A 24,964-nucleotide genomic window follows, 5' to 3' on the forward strand; every position below is an offset into this window, starting at 1 on the left:
GATGAGGGGACCAAATGTAATACAGGTAGACTATCCTTTATCCGAACTTCCGAAAACCTCTAAAAACCGAAAGTTTTTTCGTTCAGCGTAAGTCGTGCGCACGACATGACCAGAGTGGCGCACGACTTACGCTGAGCAGGGCAGAGGGTCACAGAGTTCCCTCCTGGGTAGGAGATTGCAGGCCGAGCCTGGCAGTGTGAAGGAGGTACCGGGAGAGTGAACCCAACAATACAGCGGCCCGTCCGATAGCTGCAGCGGCCCGTCCGATATTCTTTTCTCACCCCGACCCGACCCGAACCGCGGCCCGTCCAATATTCTTTTCTCCCCCCCCACCCCCCGACCCGACCGACCCCCCCCCCCCAACCTGAACCGCGGCCCGTCCGATATTCTTTTCTCCACCCCCCCCCACCCGACCCGACCCCCCGACCTGATTTGCGGGCCAGCTTGGTAGGAGTCAGCCGATATCCAGCTTTCCAGAGAAGCAGGAAGGGGAATGAGACACGGAACAGTCGCAAGAGGTAGCCTGAACTTTTAAAATTTATATTAAATACAAATTTCTCAGTCTTATAATAATACCTTCTGAAATCCGAAAAATTCCGAAAACCGAAACTCAGCTGGTCCCAAGGCTTTCGGATAAGGGATAGTGTACCTGTATATCCAAATTTGCCGATGATACAAAGCTAGGTGGGAATGTAAGTTGTGAGGAGGATGCAAGGAGGCTTCAAGGGGATATAGACAGGCTAAGTGAGTGGGCAAGAACATGGCAAATGGAATATAATGTGGAGAAATGTGAAGTTATCCACTTTGGTAGGAAAAGTAGAAAAGCAGAGTTTTTTAAATGGTGAGAGATTGAGAAATGTTGGTGTTCAGAGGGACCTGGCTGTCCTTGTACACGAATCACTGAAAGTTAACATGCAGGTACAGCAAGCAATTCGGAAAGCAAGTGGTATGTTGGTTTATTACAAGAGGATTTGAGTATAAGAGTAAAGACATCTTACTGCAATTATATAGGTGAGACCACACCTGGAGTATTGTGTTTTGGTCTCCTTACCTAAGGAAGGATATACTTGCCATAGAGGGAGTACAACGAAGGATCACCAGACTGGTTCCTGGGATGGGGGCATTGTCTTATGAGGACAGATTGAGTAGACTAGGCCTATATTCCCTAGAATTTAGAAGAATGAGAGGTGATCTCATTGAAACATACAAAATTCTTACAGGGCTTGAGAGGGTAGATGCAGAAAGGAGGTTTCCCCTGGCTGGGGAGTCTAGAGCCAGGGGTCACAGTCTCAGAATAAGGGGCCACCCATTTAGGACCGAGATGAGGAGAAATTTCTTCACTGAGGGTGGTGAATCTTTGGAATTCTCTACCCCACAGGGCTGTGGAGGCTCAGTCGTTGAGTATATTCAAGACAGAGATAGATAGATTTTTGAATATTAAGGGAATTAAGGGATATGGGGATAGTTCAGGAAAGTGGAGATGAGGTAGAAGATCAGCCATGATCTTATTGAATGACAGAGCAGGCTCCAAGGGCCAAATAGCCTACTCCTGCTCCTATTTCTTATGTTCTTATTTTATGTTCTTATGTTACAGATGTGGTTATTAAAACTGTAAATTTGACTCGAGGCCTAGCTTTCAATTTTATTCAGCTGTTGGAAGAATGTGAATTTCACCCTGGGGCTGTGTTTAAACTTTCTTAAATTGTGTAGTGAGATCCAACTGTTCATAAATTAGGAAGGGAAAGATGTTACTAAATTACAGGACAGTTAATTGCTTCAAGGCCTTGCTTTCATGGTGGATATTATGGAGCATCTGAATTCACTCAATGTAAGAATACAGGGCTGCAACAAAGTCGTGACAGGATACTATGGCGATATTTGGTCCTATGAGGTCAAGTTTCAGCTGTAGGAGAAGCAACTTTCCCAGAGTAACTTGGTACTTTTCCCACCTTGAAAATCACGATGTGACACTGTTGGGACTCGATGTGAATGTGTCACAGGATAGTACATGTGCAAAATTGCTGAATCGAGATGGGAATTTGAAGAACGATTCTCTGACTTCAGCAACCCTGAAGGAGTGTTTGAAATCTTCAGCGCACCATTTTCTATCAATATGCCTGATGTACCAGAGGAGCACCTAATGGAAGTTATCGAACTGCAGTGCGACACTCTGTTGAAGGACAAGTTTTCCTTGATATATGTATTACCAAGTTTTGTCAGTACCTGGCACCAAATTATCCCAAACTGTGGTCCTTTGCATCAAGAATTCTTTCCATGTTTGGGACCACGTATGTGTGTGAATAAGTATTCGCTATCATGACTATCAATGTCTCAACTACATTCTCAACATTGTACATAAAACTGAATTCAGTACTCGAGACAGCCACAGCTCAGTCATTTGTTCCAAATGTTTCAAGCCAAGAGGTTTTTTAAAAATTTGTTCCTAGGATGTGGGCATTTCTGGCAAGGCCAGCATTTATTGCCCATCCCTAAATGCCCTTGAGAAGGTGGTGGTGAGCTGCCTTCTTGAACCGCTGCAGTCTGTGTGGTGAAGGTACCCCCACAGTGCTGTTGGGGAGCGATTTCCAGGATTTTGAATCAGCGACGAAGGAACGGCGATATATTTCCAAGTCAAGATGGTGTGTAATTTGGAGGGAAACTTGCAGGTGATGGTGTTCCCAGGTGCCTGCTGCCCTTGCCCTTCTAGGTGGTAGAGGTCGTGGGTTTGGGAGGTGCTGTCAAAGAAGCCTTGGTGAGTTGCTGCAGTGCATCTTGTAGATGGTACACACTGCAGCCACGGTACACCAGTGGTGGAGCGAGTGAATGTTTAAGGTGGTGGATGGGGTGCCAATCAAGTGGGCTGCTTTGTCCTGGATGGTGTCGAGCTTCTTGAGTGTTGTTGGAGCTGCACTCATCCAGGCAAGTGGAGAGTATTCCATCACACTCCTGACTTCTGACTTGTAGATGGTGGAAAGGCTTTGGGGAGTCAGGAGGTGAGTCACTCGCTGCAGAATACCCAGCCTCTGACCTGCTCTTGTTGTCACAGTATTTATGTGGCTGGTCCAGTTAAGTTTCTGGTCAATGGTGACCCCCAGGATGTTGATGGTGGGGGATTCGGCGATGGTAATGCTGTTGAATGTTAGATTCTCTCTTGTTGGAGATAGTCATTGCATGCCACTTGTGCGGCGCGAACGTTAATTGACATTTATCAGTCCAAGCCTGAATGTTGTCCAGGTCTTGTTGCATGCGAGCATGCACTGCTTCATTATCTGAGGAGTTGTGAATGGAACTGAATACTGTGCAGTCATCAGCAAACATCCTCACATCTGACCTTATGATGGAGGGAAGGTCATTGATAAAGCAGCTAAAGATGGTTGGGCCCAGGACACTGCCCTGAGGAACTCCTATAGCGATGTCCTGGGGATGAAATGATTGGCCTCCAACAACCACAACCATCTTTCTTTGTGCTAGGTATGACTCCAGCCAGTGGAGAGTTTTCCTCCTGATTCCCATTGACTTCAAATTTACTCGGGCTCCTTGATGCCACACTCGGTCAAATGCTGCCTTGATGTCAAGGGCAGTCACTGTCACCTCACCTCTGGAATTCAGCTCTTTTGTCCATGTTTGGACCAAGGCTGTAATGAGGTCTGGAACCAAGTGGTCCTGGCGGAACCCAAACTGAGCATCGGTGAGCAGGTTATTGGTGAGTAAGTGCCGCTTGATAGCACTGTCGATGACACCTTCCATCGCTTTGCTGATGATTGAGAGTAGACTGATGGGATGGTAATTGGTCAGATTTGATTTGTCCTGCTTTTTGTGGACAGGACATACCTGGGCAATTTTCCACATTGTCGGGTAGATGCTAGTGTTGTAGCTGCACTGGAACAGTTTGGCTAGAGGCACGGCTAGTTCTGGAGCGCAAGTCTTCAGCAAGATAGCCGGGATATTGTCGGGGCCCATAGCCTTTTCTGTATCCAGTGCGCTCAGCCGTTTCTTGATACCACGTGGAGGTGCCAGGTATTGGGGAGAAGCAGTTGCAGTAAATAGAACTTGGATTTTATATATAGCACCTTTCATGACCTCATGGCATCCCAGAGCACTTCACAGGCAATGAAGTACTTTGAAATGTAGTCACTGTTGCAATGTTTTTTTTATTAATTCATGGGATGTGGGTGTCACTGGCAAGGCCAGCATTTATTGTTCATCCTTGATTGCCCTCGAGAACGTGGTGGTGAGCTGCCTTCTTGAACCGCTGCAGTCTGTGTGGTGAAGGTACTCCCACAGTGCTGTTAGGTAGGGAATTCCACTATTTTGACCCAGTGACGATAAAGGCCGGGGATATATTTCCAAGTCAGGATGGTGTGCAACTTGGAGGGGAACTTGGAGGTGGTGCTGTTTCTATGCACCTGCTGCCCTTGTTCTTCTAGGTGGAAGAGATCGCAGGTTTGGGAGGTGCTGCCGAAGAAGCCTTGGCGAGTTGCTGCAGTGCATCTTGCAGCTGGTACACACAGCAGCCACGGTACGCCAGTGGTGGAGGGAGTGAATGTTTAGGGTGGTGGATGGGGTGCCAATCAAGCATAGGAAATATCTAATATGTAAGTAAGTACCAATATGTTTTTTTTTATCTATTTCTCTTTTAATAACTTTTTCTGAATGTGCCAGGATATTGGATTAAGCCCAGCACATAGAATGTGTTTGACACCCCTGCTCGAAATGCAGACTGAATGCTATCTTTCAGGTAGTGCATCTTAAAAAAAAACTTGCCTGTAATTTCATTGCCATAAAAATGATTTCAGTTCAAGATGAAAGGGGTATATTATCTGTACATGCATTCTAGTCTTAGTATCCGAATCTTCAGCAAGGGTTGGTAGATCATCAGTGTTTTTGTATGAATGGATGATTGCTGAGAGTTCTGTAATTTGAGGAGGCCAAAGAGAGTTGTCAAGTTGGTGGGGCTCTACAATTTACAATGATGTGGGTGTTGGTTGAATCAGCCTCAACTGTGATGCTTTCTCCGCCACAGTTAAATATTTAGTTTTACATGTGAAGAATTGTACCTTGGAAGAGCCACTGGAGAGCGCCTGGTATCTATGAACTTTACCCCAGCGTGAGTCAGAGTATTCAAGAGAGGAGAACATTTTAGAAAATTGGGGGTTAAATAAAAAAAAACACTGAACCTTCTCCTTACAATCAAAGCAATCATCCAATTTTAATTGAAACTAATCGACACAAGTTTAACAAATTGATGGAAATGCCAACAAGTAATGGGATAAATTGTAAATTAACTTGTCCTTACCAGCATCAGAGCATTGGACTACCTGTACTTGGCATACACATTTTGAAGGACATGTGAAAAATAGGTTATCTGGGGTGGGTGCCAGGGTTGATTTTTGTTGTGGTTGGATGATGTCAGATGTGTTCTGGGGAGGATCCTGTAGCATAATATCCTGCTCTGCCAGGAAGTGAAGAAATTCATTCTGAAGCAATGGTTTAGCAGAACACAGAGCCACAATGGACAGGAACACAAATGTTTTCATATTGAATCCTAGATGACAGGACTTTAGTTCAAGAAAATGAAGACACAAATAATAAAGCCAGGTTAGAATGTCGCTCATATTAAAGCATGGTTTGTTATTACATTGTAACTATTATCAAATAATTTTGAATACATCTCCAAGTTTGAATATTTAAATCTGATTCAAAGAGCGTTTCTCATATCAGTGCACCAGATACAAATACAAAATGAAGCAACTTAAAATGCAGACTGCTACTGTGGAACATCCATTGGCCCAGATATTCCGATCGCAGGCCTCCCGCGGGAGGAGGGCTGCAATCTGGAAAAATCTGCGCCCTTACCTGAGGGCTCCCAGGAGGCGCACAGTTCTGCTGCTGGGCCTCTCCAAACTGTCAGTGTGCAGGGCCCACATATCCCAGGGGCGCAGGTAGTTCGCAGTGTCCCTGGGATCACGTGGGCCATGGGAAACCAATCAGAGAAGGGAATCTCCCTTCATACATTTGACAGGAAGACCTGTCAAATATATGAATGGAGATCACCCCCAAAACATAGTAAAACTTCAAATAAATTAAAATAAAAACATCACATTTTTAAAATGACTTGAAATTACATTAAATTTAATATTTTAAACAAAAATTTAAAGTTTTGGAAAAAAATAATTACGGGGCTAAAAATAAACTACCTTTCTTTAAAGTATTTTTAAATGGTAAATCAGTGGAAATTTTTTTTTCCAACTCTTATCCTGGTAAAAGCAGGCCTTACGCCTGCTTTTACCGGGCGCAAGAATTGTAAGTGTTTTCTGCAGGCGGAGGGTTTCCAAAACGCGGAACTATCCGCCCGCAGAGGCCCTTCTCCCAGACAGCCGGAGGATCTGTCAAGAGCTTTCTTGACAGATCGGAAATGTGTACCCACCCATAGGGATCGGAATATCCGGCACATTATCTGCTACCCTATATGCCTGACTTTTTGCAGGAGTAAACCTTTTTGCTCATTGCGCAACCCCACTAATGTTTCATTTGCTATTTTAATTGTATTTTTTCAACGTTTTCTTCAGTCATGGATTCCCTTCCACCTTTATAGACATGGCCCTCAACTGGATCTGTCCATTTCCCTTGCTTCTGCTCTCACCCATCCCCCCCAACCGTTTAGGATCGCCTTTGTCCTCACCTTCCAACCCACCAGCCTCTGTATTCGACAGATCATATTCTGTCATTTCTGCTGGCGCCAACATGATCCCACCACCAAACACATCTTCCCCTCCCATCCCTTCTCTGCCTTCAGTAGAGATTGTTCCCTCCGTGACACCCTGGTTCATTCTTCTACCATCCGCACTCCTTCCCTGTCACTTTTTCATGCTAGTGCAGGAGATGCAACACCTGCCCATTCACCTCTCAGACAACTATCCAGTGCCCCAAACAGGCCTTCTGGATGAGACAACAATTTACATGTACTTTGTCCCAACCTAGTGTACTGTATTTGCTGCTCACATTGTAGAGGTTAAATGCAGATTGGGTAGCTGCTTTAACGAACACCTCCATTCTGTCCTCAAGTGCGGCCCCAAGCTCCCTGTCACTTGCCACTTCAATTCCCCATCCCATTCCCACTTTGACCTCTACCTCTTTGGTTGTCTACACTGTTCCAGTGTTGCTCGATACAATTATCAGGGCTGTCTCTTTATCTCTGTATTAGGCACTTTGCAGCCCTCTGGCCTTAATATTGACTTAATTAACTTCAGACCTTAATTCTAGCACCCATTTTCTCTTTGGCAGGAAGTGCTGGCAATATGGTATGGTTGTGTCAACATATTTCGGGGTGGGGCAGGAAAGAATGAGTGGGAACACTACGTCAGTACACCGTGCAGTCGGGATTGTCTGGATCCTTGATGACACAATATTTTCTTCTCCCAGGTTCCTGGGCCACTGGAGCCTCTTCTGCTTTGCTATGTTTTCGTGCTTCAATTTCTACCTGCTGTAATCTCCATCTCCTCAGCGATTCACCCATTCTTTGTATCTCATAAATGTATTTAATGCTCTCATTGTCTCATGCTAATATCACTTCTGCCATTTAGCTATCTCCTGTTTTCCACTTAAGCACTTTGTGCATGCGTTCCCTCTTTTCCTTTTTAAATGCTGTGCGTCTGTAATAGCTTCTAGTTTTGATGAAGGGTCGCACCTGAAACATCAATTTCTCTGTTCTTTTCATAGATGCTGACTGACCTGCATTTTCAGTTTTGTTTCACGATTTCCAGCCTCTACAGTGTTTTGCTTTTGAGTATACTAATGATGCTCTTTCACAAGTACTGAATGAGATCATGTTTGGTTGTGCAGTCATTCTGTGATTCAGGCTTTGAGATGCATTTGCTAAATGTGTTTGCCATACTGTCTCTTTTGTTTGCCTTTTAATGTTTGCACTACCATTAACCCTGTGATTACTGAATATGTTCTGTACTAATAAAAGCTTTCTTTACTTGACCTAAATAAACATAGTTCGGGCAATTCCTCAGAGCTACTTTTGCTCCAGAGGTTTTTCAGAAGTGCAGTGGAAACACCATCTACACCACAGTTTTACTCCTGGATGGAATCAGTGTAAGGGCATACCATGAACAATGACTGACTTGGAACACTAGAATCTTTGCACTTCTGTGGAGCTGTTTACTGAGGAACCTGGTACTAACAGGCAGAATAGCTATTTTCCACCTGTCAGAGCATCTTGGAAGGTCTGCAGGGGCTACAGGTGAAAAAAATAAATATTCCTCCTACCAGTTTTACATTGAAAGTACTTTCCTCTCTTTTAGGAAGCGTTTCCTTTAAGGAAGGAGAGAGTACCCCTCCTTCCTTTTAAGGAACTGCTGGATGTCTGCCAGGCATGCAATTTTTGATGGATAACAACTAAGAGAGCTGCACTGGCACCTGGCAGCAGTCTGTAGTCTGATGCCATTTTCCTTTGGAGTAGATGGCAGAGCAAAAAGATTGATAAGCTCACCAACGCATTGGGGTAACTTTCAACTTCGGCGGGGGCTTAAAACTGACCGTATCTAATCGACCATTATGTACCCTGCATGATTCTCCTTTTCATTAAAGTCAATGGAGTGGAAAATCGGGTGGAGTGTATAACAGGCATCCAATACAACAACAACTTGTATTTATATAGCGCCTTTAACGTAGTAAAACATTCCAAGGCGCTTCACAGGAGTATTATAAGACACAAAATTTGACACCGAGCCACAATTACTATCACTAAGGAAATAGCACTTGGTAAAGTAATGGGACTAAAAGACGACAAGTCCCCTGGACCAGTTGGCCTGCATCCCAGGGTCTTAAAAGAAGTGGCTGCAGAGATAGTGGATGCATTGGTTGCAATATACCAAAATTCCCTGGACTCTGGAGAGGTCCCAGCGGATTGGAAAACCGCAAATGTAACACCCCTATTTAAGAAAGGAGGGAGACAGAAAGCAGGAAACTATAGACCAGTCAGCCTAACATCTGTCATTGGGAAAATGCTGGAGTCCTTCATTAAGGAAGCAGTAGCAGGGCATTTGGAAAATCATAATGCAGTCAAGCAGAGTCAGCATGGTTTTAGGAAAGGGAAATCATGTTTAACAAATTTGCTGGAGTTCTCTGAGGATTTAACGAGCAGGGAGGACAAAGGAGAGCCAGTGGATGTGGTGTGTTTGGATTTCCAGAAGGCATTCGATAAGGTGCCACATAAAAGGTTACTGCATAAGATAAAAGCTCATGGAATTGGGGGTAATATATTAGCATGGATAGAGAATTGGCTAACTAACAAAGCAGAGAGTTGGGATAAATGGGTCATTTTCCGGTTGGCAAACGGTAACTAGTGGGGTGCCACAGGGATCGGTGCTGGGGCCTCGGCTATTTACAATCTACATTAATGACTTGGATGAAGGGACTGAGTGTAATGTAGCCAAGTTTGCGGATGGTACAAAGATGGGTGGGAAAGCAAGTTGTGCAGAGGACTCAAAGGGCTCGATTTTGTCAATGGGGAGCTTTTGGAGGCGGACTCCTACTTTTTGGATTGTAGTCCCGCCTCCATCGACTTGTGGGCAGTCCACGCTATTTTCCCTTGATTGACCTTGTTAAGCCCGCCCAGCGGGCTCAGCAGGCCAATTAAGGGACACCCGGTTACTGGTGATGTCAGTGATTGACATTTCATCTGTCAAGAGCTTTTGACAGATGAAAAATCAGCATTTTACAGCTCTGTGAAGCTGTCAAACACTGACAATCTGTCTTCTAACTTGAGTCCTTCTACTCAGACTCAGTTAGAGAGCTCTCCAGACCAGAAAGCAGAGGCTGCAGCTTTTGACAGTTCAGCGGCCATTCTGCTTTCTGTGCCGGTGAGCTGAGGGACTCCCGAGAACTGAAGGAAGGAAGCCTGCAGGAGAAAGTAAAGGTAAGTAAAACTTATTAAAACACTTTACACACATCTCACACACTTACCTCTGCACACATGCACCCATCACTCACCTGCACAACGGACATCTCGACCCCTCCAACCCCTGCAGACCGATGGTCCGGCTCACTAACTTGCCGTGGTTCGGAGCTGTCGGACAGCCCACACTTCAGGGCTAAAAGTAGGGATTAGGCAAAAAACTGCCTGTTAACAGGCAGTTAATTGGCACTAATCCCCTTCCCGCCTCGAGGAGGCGGCTCCCAGCACAGGTTGGATACCCGCCTCCTGGGACATTGGCATGGGGGCGGGATGGGTTCCTGCCCCCCCCCCCCCGATTCTGCAATTTTCCCACCACTCGCGCCTCCAAACCCGCCTCCTCGGGGCTTGGAAAATCGAGCCCAAAGAATCTGCAAAGGGATATAGACAGGCTAAGTGAGTGGGCAAACATTTGGCAGATGGAGTATAAGGTGGGAAAGTGCGAGGTTATCCACTTTGGCAGGAAAAATAAAAAAGCAAACTATTATTTAAACGGAGAGAGATTACAAAATGCTACAGTTCAGAGGGACCTGGGGGTCCTTGTGCATGAAACACAAAAAGTTAGCATGCAGGTACAGCAAGTAATCAAAAAGGCAAAAGGAATGTTGGCCTTTATTTCTAGGGAGTTGGTTTATAAAAACAGGGAAGTCCTGCTACAACTGTACAGGGTATTGGTGAGACCACACCTTGAGTACTGCGTACAGTTTTGGTCTCCTTATTTAAGGAAGGATATACTTGCATTGGAGGCAGTTCAGGGACGATTCACTAGGTTAATTCCAGAGATGAGGGGGCTGACTTATGAGGAAAGGTTGAGCAGGCTGGGCTTATACTCATTGGAATTTAGAAGAATGAGAGGTGATCTTATTGAAACATATAAAATACTGACGGGGCTCGACAAGGTAGATGCAGAGAGGATGTTTCCCCTCGTGGGAAATCTAGAACTCGGGGGCATAGTTTCAGAATAAAGGGTCGCCCTTTTAGAACTGAGATGAGGAGGAATTTCTTCTCGCAGAGGGTCGTAAATCTGTGGAATTCTCTGCCCCAGAGAGTTGTGGAGGCTGGGTCATTAAATACATTTAAGGTGGAGATAGACAAATTTTTGCAAGATAAGGGAGTCAAGGGTTATGGGGAGCGGGCTGGGAAGTGGCTTTGAGCCCAAGATCAGCCATGACCTTATTGAATGGCGGAGCAAGCTCGAGGGGCCAAGTGGCCTATTCCTGTTCCTATTTCTTATGTTCTTATAAGGAGAAATTAGGGCAGATGACCAAAAGCTTGGCCAAAGAGGTAGGTTTTAAGGAGCGTCTTAAAGGAGGAAAGAGAGGTAGAGAGGCAAAGAGGTTTAGGCAGGGAATTCCAGAGCTTAGGGCCTAGGCAACAGAAGGCACAGCCACCAATTGAGCGATTATAATCAGGGATGCTCAAGAGGGCAAAATTGGAAGAGCACAGATATCTCATGTTGGGGGTGTGGGGGGACGGGTTGTGGGGCTGAAGGAGATTACAGAGATAGGAAGGGGTGAGACCATGGAGGGATTTGAAAACAAGGATGAGAACTTTGTAATCAAGGCATTGCTTAACCGGGAGCCAATGTAGGCCAGCCAGCACAGGGGTGATGGGCAAACGGGACTTGGTGCGAGTTAGGACACGGGCAGCCGAGTTTTGGATGGCCTCAAGTTTACGTAGGTTAGAATGAGGGAAACCAGCCAGGAGCGCGTTGTAGTCAAGTCTAGAGGTAACAAAGGCATGGATGAGGGTTTTAGCAGCGGATGAGCTGAGGCAAGGGCGGAGATAGACGATGTTACGGAGGTGGAAATAGGCGGTCTTAGTTATGCTGCGGATATGTGTTTGGAAGCTCATTTCAGGGTCAAATATGACACCAAGGTTGCGAACAGTGTGGTTCAGCCTCAGACAGATGTTAGGCAGAGGGATGGAGTTAGTGGCTAGGGAATGGAGTTCGTGGCAGGGACCGAAAACAATGGCTTTGGTCTTCCCAATATTTAATTGGAAAAAATTTCTGCTTATCCACAACTGGATGTCGGACAAGTAGTCTGACAATTTAGAAACCGTGGAGGGGTCATGAGGAGTGGTGTTGGGTAGAACTGGGTGTCGTTCGTGTGCATGTGGAAACTGACGCTGTGTTTTCAAATGATGTCGCCAAGGGGCAACATGTAGATTTTTTTTTTAAATTCGCTTATGGGATCTGGGCGTCGCTGGCAAGGCCAGCATTTATGAGAAATAGGAGGAGGCCGAGGATAGATCCTTGGGGGACACCTGAGGTAACAATGCGGGAGTCGGAAGAGAAGCCGTTGCAGTTGATTCTCTGGCTACGATTAGATAGATAAGAATGATAGATAAGAATGGAACTAGGCGAGTGCAGTCCCACCTATTTGGATGACGGTGGAGAGGCATTGGAGAAGGATGGAGTGGTCAACCGTGTCAAAGACTGCAGACAAGTCAAGAAGGACGAGGAGGGATAGCTAACCTTTGTCACAGTCACAAAGGATGTCATTTGTGACTTTGATAAGAGCCGTTTCTGTACTCTGGCAGGGACGGAAACCTGATTGGAGGCATTCAAACATGGAGTTGCGAGAAAGATGGGCACGGATTTGGGACACGCCAACATGTTCAAGGACTTTGGAGAGGAAAGGGAGGTTGGAGATGGGGAGGTACTTTGCAAGGACGGAGGGGGTCAAGGTTATTTTTATGAGACAGGGGTGATGGTGGCAGATTTGAGGGAGAGGGGGGCAGTACCTGAGGAGAGAGAACCATTAACAACGTCAGCTAACATGGGAGCCAGAAAAGGAAGTTGGGTGGTCAGCAGTTTGATGGGAATAGGGTTGAGGGAGCAGGAAGTGGGTATCATGGACAAGATGAGCGCGGAGTGGTCAGGAGGGAACTGATTGGCGAGAAACTGGAGAAAGATGTGAGTTCAGGGCTAGGGCAGGGGGGAACTTTTGTGGAAATTTGGCCTGGTGGGCTAGGGGAAGGAAGGGAAGTGGCAGAGGTAACTGAACGGATGGTCTCAATTTTAGACACAAAGAAGTCCATGAGCACCTCACACTTGTTGTTGGAGGTGAGGGTGGAGGAGACGGGAAGAGAGGTTTAAGAAGACGATTAGCAGTGGAGAAAAGAAGCCGGGTTTTATCTTTGCTTTACAAAATGAATCTGGAATAGTGAGCAATTTTGGCAGACGAGAGCAGGACCCGATAATGCTTTATGTGGTCCAACCAGATCTGGCGGTGAATGGCTAAATCATTTGTCCGCCATATCCATTCAAATCTGCATTCCTTGGACTTAAGGGAGCAAAAATGAGGGCCGTACCAGGGGGAACGGCCATGGTGAGAGAGAGAGAGTAATTGTTTTAATAGGGACTAGGGCATCAAAGGTGGTGGTGAGGGTGTGGTTGAGTAGATCGGTAGATGCAGAAATGTCGTGGCGAATGGAGGGCCAAAGGCTGGACAGTTGGGATTTCATAAGTGCAGTTGGGAGAGAGTTTTTCTAGGGGCAGACACAGAAGTAAGCAGGGTGGGGTGGGAGGGGCGGCAGTGGAAGGGGGATGTGGGTGGAGAGCTATACTAGGAAGTGGTCAGACATGGCCTTATCTGCGATTGACACGATGGGAGTAGTGAGGCCATGAGAGATGGCAAGGTCGAGGGGGTAGCCGTGAATATGGGTTGGGGACTTTACATGGAGGGAGAGATTAAGGGAGGATAGGAGGCTAGTGAACTAAGAGGAGAGAGAGCATGATAAATTGAGATGGAGGTTGAAATCACAGAGGATGAGAAGTCGTTCAGTGCAGAGGCTGAGGGAGGAAAACAGTGAAGATATCTCGGTAATAAAATTTTTATGGTACTTGGGTGGGCGGTGGAGAACGAGAATTTTAAATGAGAGGTGAGGGGGTGGAATAAGGTGAGATGCTCAAAGGAGGAGAAAGTGCCGGAGGAGTAGGGGGACAGACCAAGGTGTGATTTGGTGATAAGAGCTACACCGCCACCACGGCGGTCTGAGCGGGGCAAGTGGTAGAAGGTATAGCCAGGCGGGGAGGTTTCATTTAAGGGTAAGGTGTCATCACCCCTCAACCAATTTTCCGTCAGAGCCATGATGTCAATGCAATCGTCCACGATAAGCTCATGGATGGCAAGGGCCTTGTTCGCAAGTGAACGGACATTCTGGAGGGAGATGCGGAGAGGGTTGGTGATGGGTGATCCACTGCCAGTGTCCACAGGGTCAGCACTGGGAGGAGTGACTTAGACGGGGAGGAGATTGGCAAGATTAGCTCCCAGTGGGCGCGTTGGGTGGGAAGGTCGGCGAGAGAGTAGGATGGGACAGTTGGGGTTGCTGCTCGTAAGGAGGCAGCGATGAGTGCCTCGATGGGCCCTTCGTAGGATGTCAAGAGAGGTACAGAGGGAAGCTGTAGGCTTATCTAAGGGGGAGTCAAGCCTGGGACGACAGCAGGAGAGTAGGATTGTTGAAGAGTAATGAAGGATTGGGGTAGGAATTTGGGAGGGCAAAGTATCCGAGAGAGGAGAGATGAAAGGAGGCATGACGACAGGAGAGAGCAGTCAGGGAGGGATAGAGAGAAAAGGAAAAGGGGGAGAAAAAGTGGAAAAAGAAATGAACGGCTCGAGTCACACCAGTTTTACACCCCGCACCAAAGTTGAAAGTTGCCTCATTCAACCCTAAAATTGATCAAGGATTAACGAGGAGGTCATTAACGCTATTCATTGAGGAAGTTAAATATGATTTGGAAGAATGTTTGTTTGAAAGGTTTGTAATATGGTGGATTGACCATTTAAGTGATTAATTTATTAATTAAAAGTGTATCATTGCTACATGAAGTTATCAGTTCCAAGTAGTTTCATGACAAAATGGTAAGTATGGAATATAATAGAGGAAATGCTTATTGGGCTGAATTTTACTACAAAGTTATTAACATTGTATGGATTAGTATTACTTGGGTAATTAATCATTTCTATCATGGTTAAGTATGGCATTGATTAAAATGTATAGAATTAATTTTGTCAGAGGTTGTAAATTCTAACACGGTATAACATAAATTTGGCATTATAAAAGGAAACATTTGCTGATGATTGTGTTTTCCATGTTACTTGTATGAATAACTTTGCTTCTTATTTTAATCAAAAGGAAAATATAATTGCCATCTATGTTACTTTCTATTGCAGTAGCACTTTATTTTGTTGTGTCTTTGCTTCTAAGATTTCAACACTTCGTAGAATATTAGCAACATTTTTCAGGACAGTTATAAATATTGGTCACCATAAATACAACATTTTTGGCCAAACTAATTTTCTAATTGTTATAATGTTGTTCATACACTTTTCCAAAAAGTAATACATTATTACTGCTACAATTAGGACTATTTTGTTTGAATTTCTTCGAATTGTTTGCAAATGATATTCCATAGTTGAAATGAAAGCCATTTGTTGAAAATGTATCAAAACACCGCTAACTTTTGCTTTACGATATATATGGTAGAAAACAAAATATACTACTCAATGTGAATATTCAGATAATCATAGAATTATACAGCACAGAAGGAAGCCGTTCGACCCATCGTGCCTGTGCCAGCTTTTTGAAAGAGCACTTAGTCCCTCTCCTGCTCTTTCCCCATAACCCTGCAATTTTTCTACCTTCAAATATTTATCCAATTCCCTTTTTGAAAGTTACGATTGAATCTGCTTCTAGCACCCTTACAGGCAGTGCATTCCAGATCATAACAACTCACTGCACTAAAAATATTGTCCTCATCTCCCCTCTGGTTCTTTTGCCAATTACCTTATTGTACCTGGAAATGTTCAAAAATGTAATTCCAGCAATAATAAAATACAAAAATGTATTATCATTTGAAGAGGGTGAGGTATATCCTTGGTGGGCAAATCCTTGGTGAGTAAATGACAGTGTTCACTTAAGAGCATTACAACAAACGAAGAAAGCTACCTCTAGTTTCTACAGTAGCTAGCTGTCACACTTAAAATTACCCCCACTGTTATGCTCCTCTGCTGTATGTGAGCCAGAAGTATTGTATTGAGAAAGATACTTTTAGGCATTAAGTTCCCTGAGAAACCCATAAGTAACTTTATGTATGCCAGAACTGTATCTAGCACAGTGTGTAAATAGAATTAACATTTAAGAATAATTCAATTGTAAAAATGTATATTGCCTGTATTTTGTACTATATATAATTTTCAATATTTGTATTCAAGTGGAAGTGCATTTTTTACTTTATTTTTGACATTCTCATTGTATTAATGGTAACAGCAATATTTTAATGGACATTTCAAAAATGAGCAGAGTTTTGAATATAACTGCATCTAAAGTGACTCGCTGAAGCATACTCTAATAGTTTATCACAAATAATAGGTAAAGTGTAGCATCCATGTGATTTGCAATGTATTTTTCCCAGTGCACATAGAAGAATTTCACAATTTGCATATTTGGTATGCCGAGACGTTCAAAGGTAGAAGAAACTTGCATTTATATAGTGCCTTCCACAACTTCAGGACATCCCAAACACTTTACCGCCAATGATTGATATATATGTATTCAAGAAATAAATAGGAGAAATTCACAAAACACATTTTGAATGCCTAACCTTGTACATGTCTAGTTTACTAATGAGTATTTTGAATTCATTTATTGTATACCTTAAAGCATGTTTTTATAGTAAATGCCTTTTAAAAACGTACATACCTCATGAAAGCTTAGAAGACACTCCTTGCCACAAAACTCTTGCAGTTTCATGTAGATTTGTATTCCAGAAACAATTATGAGAAGAAATCTGGAAGTTAAGGTAAATAATACATACAACTGAAACGGAAATTTCCCTGTATCTAAAAGAAGGTTCCTCCCTGGCAGTCAGATAATGTTGAAACAGAAGCGCTCATGGATCATCACTTCATGCAACTCTCAACCAAATATTGAAAATGCATTGTAAGTGCTCATATGTTTCCCATCAGTTCTTGTAACCAAGCCAAAACATTTCTGTGGATTTCTAGATGATTCCTATAATAACTATAAAGTCCTTTAGTTCAACGTGGGTGATAAAAAAGATGGCGTCCCGCCATTCTAAATATTATTGTTCTAGGTGCAAACAACCTGACTTGTTACAGTGAGGACAGAGACCTTAAGTAGTTGGTGTACCTGAGTGATTTTGTTTTCCATTTTATAAAGTTTTATATATATATTTTATCGATATAAAACAGTTCATGTCAATAATGTTAATGCATCAGTCATGCAATTTTATAGCAAGTTTACTCTTGAAGGGTTGCTGTATTTCTTAGCTGTGACCAACACTCAAACCATCCAACGGTTGTTTTATCCATGTTTATGCAATAAATATAAGTGAAAGTTACATGTTACGCAGAATATTAAATCAATTTGGATGAAGCCTGAAATGTGTATGTTGAGGTAAATGGGTGTAAGAACAAACTCATCAGATCATCTGTAGTTTATATCTAATAAACATAATGCATTCCTCAAAAACTATTTTAATCACAGTGCACATATTTGCATTTATTGAATTGCAGTCATATAGTCATGTGCTTCTTGTTTCTTTGATAGGATTCCATGTAATTTAGTGACTTTAACTTTCTAACTCGTATAGTATACCAAAAAGTTGATATGGGAGGGGGAAGAAGTAATTTATCACACAGCTATGTTACAAATTTAGCTCTACCATAGATATTTTCTTGGATTCAGTGGCAACAGTCACACCTTTAAGTGATCTGAGCATCTTACTGTAATGGGAGTTGACTCACATTGCCCTATATCTACTTTTATGATAGAATAAACTAGGGATATAACAATATCACCTCCTTCCGATCTGGACCAAACACCTGTGCCTTTCACATGCGTATCTCTTAAATCTTTTTGAACGTGGACTAGCTTAACACTAGATGAGGTGAGTTTTGGTTTGAATCATAAACTGCTGTATCCCACAATAAGGTGAAATGTGCAGAGCAATAGGTGTGATCAGACTTACTTAGTTCAATTTGTAAAACTTTATTTTGAATTTTTATGCAAATATATGTCGATGTAACGCTACCCCCAGTTCGGTGGGTCATCTTACTTAATTTAAACAAGAGGTTTTTATAGCTAATTTCACATTTCTAACCTCTTCGTCTGAGTGAAGGCTTTTCCCTTACCAAAGACTAAAAAGTTTTACTATGAATTATACCAGAACTGAGAGGTTATACCTATCAGGAAAGAATGAACAACTGGGGCTCTTTTCTCTAGAAAAGAGAAGACTGAGGAGTGACCTGATAGAGGTCTTCAAGATTATGAAAGGGTTTGATACGGTAAACATAGGTTTTCACTTACAGACAAGACTAGAACTTGTGGCCATAAATATAAGGTAGTTGACGTAAGAAAACTACTGGGCACTTGATCTGGGTATTAAACAAGGCTTTAATCAACTGTTTTTCAACATGATCTAGTTGTATCCTTCACTAGTTCCTGTTAAAGAATGTCCTGAGCAAGCTGGGCCCATGCCCGATTATTTATACTCTCCCTGGACAGCGCCACCAGCAGGCCACCCAGTATCATTTCATAAGTTATTTCCACATGAATGACCAGATTCATGTCAGTAGTCACTAATAAATCCCATAGGGAATTCAGGAGAAACCTTTTACCCAGAGAGCGAGTAGAATGTGGAACTCGCTACCACATGGAGTTGTTGAGGCAAATAGCATAGTTGCATTTATGGGGAAACTAGATAAACACATGAGGGAGAAAGGAATAGAAGGATAGGTTAATGGAGTTAGATGAAGACGGGTGGGAGGAGGCTCGTGTGGAGCATAAATGCTGGCATGGATCTGATGGGCTGAATGGCCTGTTTTGGTGCTGTAAATACTATGTACTAACTGACCTTGAATCCTTGTGGTTCAAAACTTCCCCTGCATAGGAAGGTAGGTATCTATCTCCTGCTCCTTTTGAGACTGTGGGCCAGGCAGTACAGCTGCCAATCAAACCTGCCTGGGTTAACTTCCCCACTTGCTTTAAATTTGTTCCCTGCAAAAGCCAAAAGGATGATGCATTTGTATCTCAAAGGTGTGAACATATTCAGGTAAATGTTTAACGAGGTGCCATTGTCTGCGGCCTTCTCTAGCTTCTGATTCACATTCCAGCATGGGTTTGTCTTGCAAAACTAGCCCCTTTAAAGTAAACTTCAACTTAGAAGCAGATTACTAAAATAACATATTTCTAGATCATTTCATGGAAAAGGATTCAAAAATGTGACTAGCTCTATTCATCCATTAATACTGAGTTTTGAATTCAACAACTTCATATTGAGAGTGCTTTTGATGCATGTCTGTTTAACTCAGTTGAAGTACTCTCACTGCTGGATCAGAAGGTTGCAGGTTCGATCTCATAATCTAAACTGACATTCCAGTTCAATACTAAAGGAATGCTGATTGGTCGGATGTGATGTCTTCTGGATGAGATGTCAGGTGGATATTGAAAGATCTCATGACCTTACTAGAAGAGCATGGCGTTCTCCTGGTGTCCTGGCTAAGTATCCTCCTTCAATCACTGCTACCAATAAACAAATTGGTATGCACAAAATGACTGCCACATTTGCACGCATAATAGTCACTGCACTTCAAAGCAATTCACTGTGTGAAATGCTTTAAGCGTTTTTTGATAGATGTGATAAGGTCTGTTGAAGCGCAATTTTAAAAATGCATTTTATCCTTTGCCACACATAATTTTCTGCCCATTGTTAATGCCACTTTGTAATTGACTGCCAGGTTGTGCGCAAGAGTGGTGTGGGAAAAAGAACCAGAGGGGAGATGAGCATAAATGTTTTTACACAGCAAGTTGTTATGATCTGGAATGCACTGGTGGAAGCAGACTCAATAGTAACTCTCAAAAGGGAATTGGATATATACTTGAAAAGAAAAAATTTGCAAGGCTATGGGGAAAAGCAGGGGAATGGGACTAATTGGATAGCGGCCCATTCAAAAATCCGCGCATATGCGGTTTTTGCATTTAAAAGCCAACTCACCGGCTGCGCGGGACCTCTGGAGCGCAGCTTAAAGGGAATTTTGGTTGGTAGGCTCTGCAATGCTGTCCTGATCCATAATTTTAGACTGTTGCCAAAATCTCCAAAAGGCCCACCTCACCGCTGGTTATTCTATTCAAATGAGCCAGGAACATGCAACTGGATAAGGGTCAAGGAGTCAGATGTTAATCCTAGGTTTTGCACATTTATAGTGAAGATCATTTTTTGAGGCACCACAGACTACTTGCTTATGAGGGAATGAAAGTGTTTACAAATAGTGTATGCTAAATGCTGAGCTCCGTAATAATAATGGTCACAAGTCACTCTGGAGAAGCCAGCAGCAGGATATTGTTTCTTCAACTGTTTTTCTATAAACTTGTGGAAATGTCAATGATACAGCCACAGACTGGATATTGGCAGTTACTTATTAGCTCTTTAAAGTAGCATACATCTCACTTACTACCTACCTGGAAAGCCTAAATCTCTATTGGGCCTACTTCTTGGCTCAGCTTTTCATCTTCCTCCCCATGATAATTGGCTCAATCAGTGTTTTCAGTTAACTTCTGTTAAAGAGTTACCAGTTACCACTATGCTCAAACAGTGTAGTGTAGTAGCACACAAAGATATCCATTTTAATGCCAAAAAATTACACCAAGTTTTCAGATTATGATTAGTCATAGTACAAATAAGGTTATACAATATTTACGGGTACAGTAGCAAGGTATAAGGACAGTTCTGTGCAGTCGGGTAGCACTAGACAAGAATTGGTGTTAATGTGAACAAAACAGCTGTGGGATGTATTGCCAGTTGGAATGGGTTTTGCACAAGTGGTATCTACAACTGGAAAACTACCAAAACATATGGGCTCCCTTCATTCTTGCCTATTTCACCAATTCTCTTCTGCCAATCCTCTTCCTGCCCCCCAAAAAGACACACCAAGACAGCAAGTAAAAGAGAAAGTTGCCAACTCCAGATCATGATCATGTACACCACCCGCGCCCAATAAATGCCGTGTCCTCTTAGTGCCTCGTCCCACTTAACCTGCCAGAAAACAAATACCAAAAATACCCTAATGGCTAACCTGCCAATTTCTGCACTGATTTGTTGATATAAAGATCATCGATACTTGGTACTTAGATCCCTTATCTCCGTTGATATTTGTTCAGCTCCCTCACTGTCAGATTCAGTCACTGCTCCAAAATAGTTTTGTCAATGATGGCATAAAATTTATTCTCTCAATAAAAATATATTCCAAAACATTGAACAAGATCATGCAGATGGGACTATTTGGACCACCTTAACTCATCCATTCAAAAACATTTACCATATCCTTCTCTCGTTCATCACACCATCTAACTGTATCTTGAATGTTTTTCATCTCCAGTACCCTACCTGGAAGACCATTCCAGGTATTGACCACTCTTTCAATGAAACTGCCCTCCATTGACAAGCTCAGGAGGATTGGCCACGCTTCGTTCCACTCTTGCCTATCGAGTCAGAGCCAGAGCATCTCCAGAAATGGCATTTCTTCCTGCAACCCCCACCAGTACCTCAAGTCCCCCAAGAATCTATCCTAGATGCCCTTCTCTTCCTGATCTACAGGCTGCTTCTTAGGAACATAATCCAAAGACATGGGGTCCACTACCACGCAGATGATCATCAGCTCTACCTCTCCACCGCCTCTCTTGACCTCTTCACTTACCTCTGCTGTCAGACTGCTTGCCTGACATTCAGCCTTGGATGAGCTGCAATTTCCTCTAGGTGAACATTGAGAAGATCGAAGACATCTCCTTTAGCCCCTGTCACAAACTCTATACCCTTGACACTGAATCAGTCCCCCTCCCCGCCCACTGTCTCGGGTGGAAACAGACTGTTTGCAACTTCTGGATCGTATTTGATCTTTTAGACTTGACTATGCCAATGGTCTCTTGGCTAGCCTCCCACTCTCCACACTTCATAAACTTCAGCTCATCTAAAACACAGCTCCCCATATCCCATCCTGCACCAAATTCTGCTCACTTATCACGCCTGTCTTTGCTGGCCTATATTGGTTCCTGGTCCCCCAACACCTTCATTTTAAAATATTTATTCCTGTGAGTAACTTCTTACATGGCTTCTCCCCTCCCTATCTTTGTAACCTTTTCCAACCCTACAATCCCTCCAAACATCTTTTTTACTCTGACTCTAACATCTTAGGCATCTTCCCTAACTTAACCCCTCTGACTCTTGACCTCTTTCCGCCTTTAAGATACTCCGTACAACCCATCTCTTTGCTTTGCTCACCCCTCCTAATATCTCTCTCTTTTGGCTCAGCATCCATTTTTGTCTGATTATGCCTCTGTGAAGAGCCTTGGGATATTTTTCTATACTTAAGATGCTATTTAAATGTAAGTTGTTGCTATTGCCAGTTTTGTGTTGCGTGTTAAATGAAAAATTGGCTCTATTGATTCACATTGCTGGATGAGATCATTTATTTTCTACCGCTAAATAACCTACGTCCAGCACTGAATTGATTCACATTCATTTCTGAAACACTTTACCAGTACCAGAATTGGATATAAATCAATTCATTAGTATTCATTGGCATGTTTTACCTCTCAGTGCTTTATTACCACGCACACAATTGTAAAATGTGCTGAATTAAAAATAAGATACTGAAGTAGACATTTAACACTTTCATCTGAAATTTCTGTCTGTACGGCATCATTCCAGGGCCATTGTTTATTGGCCTTGTTCTTTGAAAAGAAACCACTTTTTTCTTTTGCAGTTCCAGTGGCAATGAAACATAAAGGATTCAGTAGAGTTGTAGTCAGCACCAAGTTATTGGGACCATTTGCTTCTGGACCCTTTGAGGCAGCTTGCCAACCGCAAACCAAATTCTAAGTGACCACATCTTGCTGAGTATGAAGAACATAATGTAAACCAATGCAAATCATTGAACAGCCACTTTAGGCTGCATTTCGTGTTGGTGCATTGTTAACTTTGTTTGAGGAAAAGAGAACAACACATGCCACATTTACTCAACTACATCCAAAATACAGATTACTCCCTGAAAAGATATGGAAGTGGAAAATTACAAAATGAAACATTGTCCAAAGTGTTTGATATGAAGCTGATGTAAAATTCTAGTAATTTCATTAAACTTGCCACCAAGGCTTCAGACTTCCTGTTTGTCTTAAAAGTCTGTTGTCTTTCAGTCAAGCTGAGACTAAACAAATTGGATTTTGGAAAATTGAAGACAAACTCCTTTATATACCAACAAAGAGAAATGAAGGAAACAACTGCTGAAATGGCCATTACAGTAACCCAGATGTTCTTTTGTAGTTGTCAGAGGAGCCAAATTTCCACAAGGCCATTTATTATCTACTGTGATTGGTAATGCCTATTGCAGGTGCTGTTATTGTCCAAATTCTGAAAGAGCATCTGCTGGGCTCCTTATAAAAGCCTTCTTTAATAAAAAGGCAAAGTTGGTTAGTAAGGAAATAACATGGTGGAAAACAAAATACTCTGAAAAGGCTGGTAGTGCAGCAGTACCACTGAGTGTCCCTTACTTACCGTACATAATTCCCTTTAACGTAACGATGTAGCTGGTGCGGGGCTTTCCTCCTTTGGGAGCACGGGCGAACGCGATGACGCGGGTTAACGTGATGACGTCACGTCGCACATCACGTGACTGTCCCAAGCGCAGGCAAACGCGATGATGTCATCACGCAAGTCACGTGACTACCCAAGCGCGGGAAGAACGCGATGACGTCATCACGCAATCCACGGGACTGCCTACTCAGTCCTCGTGGCGTCCCCGCTGGGGAAAGACCTGTTCCATGGCTTTCCTGCATCGATCTCCGTTGTTTGCTGTATTTCATCTAATCCAACATTAAAGCCCTGTTTGTTCTTCCGAGTCAAGCTCCGTTATTTGTTAGGAATACGACAATTCCTACAGTAGTTTGATATTGCTGAAACAGCATAATATATGTATCAACGTTGCTGTAAAATATTCATTCATGCCAACCTAGAAAACTAGCAAATACTGATGAACAGCTTCAATATTTGCTCCTGAATAAAAGATTATGATATGTGAAAGCTCCTAATTAATCTGAGAGTGCAGTGGGACAGGGGTTTGCAACTTAAGCAGCGCGTCTACCCAACAGGGCTGATTTTCTGAATGTGTTTTATTGGCAAGGGTTCTCGCCCACTAGCAACACATATCAGGGAAACTCCACATCAATAATGGAGTATGTGCCGAAGATTTCTTGCTATGCAGTCCCAATGAGCAGAGCTCCAAGCACTTTCAGAAAATTGGTCCTAACATTCCTTTACTTTAAGTACATAGGGAGTGAATGCTGCATTTCGGATGTGCCATCTTTCAGGTGATAAATTAAACTGAGGCTTCATCTGCCTGGTCATATCAACATAACAGGTTCTATGGCACTTTGAAGACGAACTGGGGAGCTCTCCAATTGTCTTGGCCAACATTTATCCCTCAACCAACAACACCAAAATAGATTAGCTGGTTCTTCATCTCATTTGTTGTTTGTGGGATCTTGTGCACAATTGGCTGCCTTGTTTGCTTATATAACAAGTGACTAGACTTCAAAAACAATTCAGCAGCTCTGAAGTAATTTGGGACATCACAAGGAAGTGCAAAGTACTACATAAATGCAGGTTCTTTCTTTACATGTGACACAGAAGGGAATTCAAATGTTGAGGATATAAGATTTATTTTCTATGGGGGTTTGGGGCATTTCCCACCATCACGTGAAAATTTTCCAGTATCTTAGAATCAATAATGATCTTTATCAATGCCCTTCTTAATAATCTTAAAAAGGATAAGACTTCTTCCCCTTTTTATTGAAAAGTACTTTTGCCATTTTGGAAAATTGATTATCTTTCCTTCATCTTCTAAAGTTTCTAGCAGCAGCAGATGACCTATGGTGAGAGAAAAAGGTTTTAATTTTCTCTTTTTTTATAATAAGAAATTTGAC

At 43.0% G+C, this 24,964-nt stretch overlaps 2 protein-coding genes across 3 annotated transcripts in view; one reads left to right on the plus strand and one right to left on the minus strand.

Annotated features, from left to right (window-relative positions):
* Positions 1-17,820, minus strand: part of aspn (asporin (LRR class 1)) — a 43,887-nt gene extending 26,067 nt beyond the window's left edge. Inside the window, exons 1-2 of the mRNA XM_086001812.1 lie at positions 16,670-17,820; positions 5,297-5,558 (exon numbers count right to left, since the gene is read on the minus strand). Coding sequence (XP_085857938.1) covers positions 5,297-5,558; positions 16,670-16,720 — 313 coding nt within the window. The 5' untranslated portion in view covers positions 16,721-17,820. The remainder of the gene's footprint in view (positions 1-5,296; positions 5,559-16,669) is intronic.
* Positions 1-24,964, plus strand: part of cenpp (centromere protein P) — a 333,753-nt gene that overhangs the window by 212,415 nt on the left and 96,374 nt on the right. The gene's annotated exons all lie outside the window — the stretch shown is intronic.

The sequence above is a fragment of the Somniosus microcephalus genome, chromosome 11 (assembly GCF_052327205.1).
Source record: "Somniosus microcephalus isolate GS21.2 chromosome 11, FLI_Smic_1.0, whole genome shotgun sequence".
Lineage (NCBI taxonomy): Eukaryota > Metazoa > Chordata > Chondrichthyes > Squaliformes > Somniosidae > Somniosus > Somniosus microcephalus.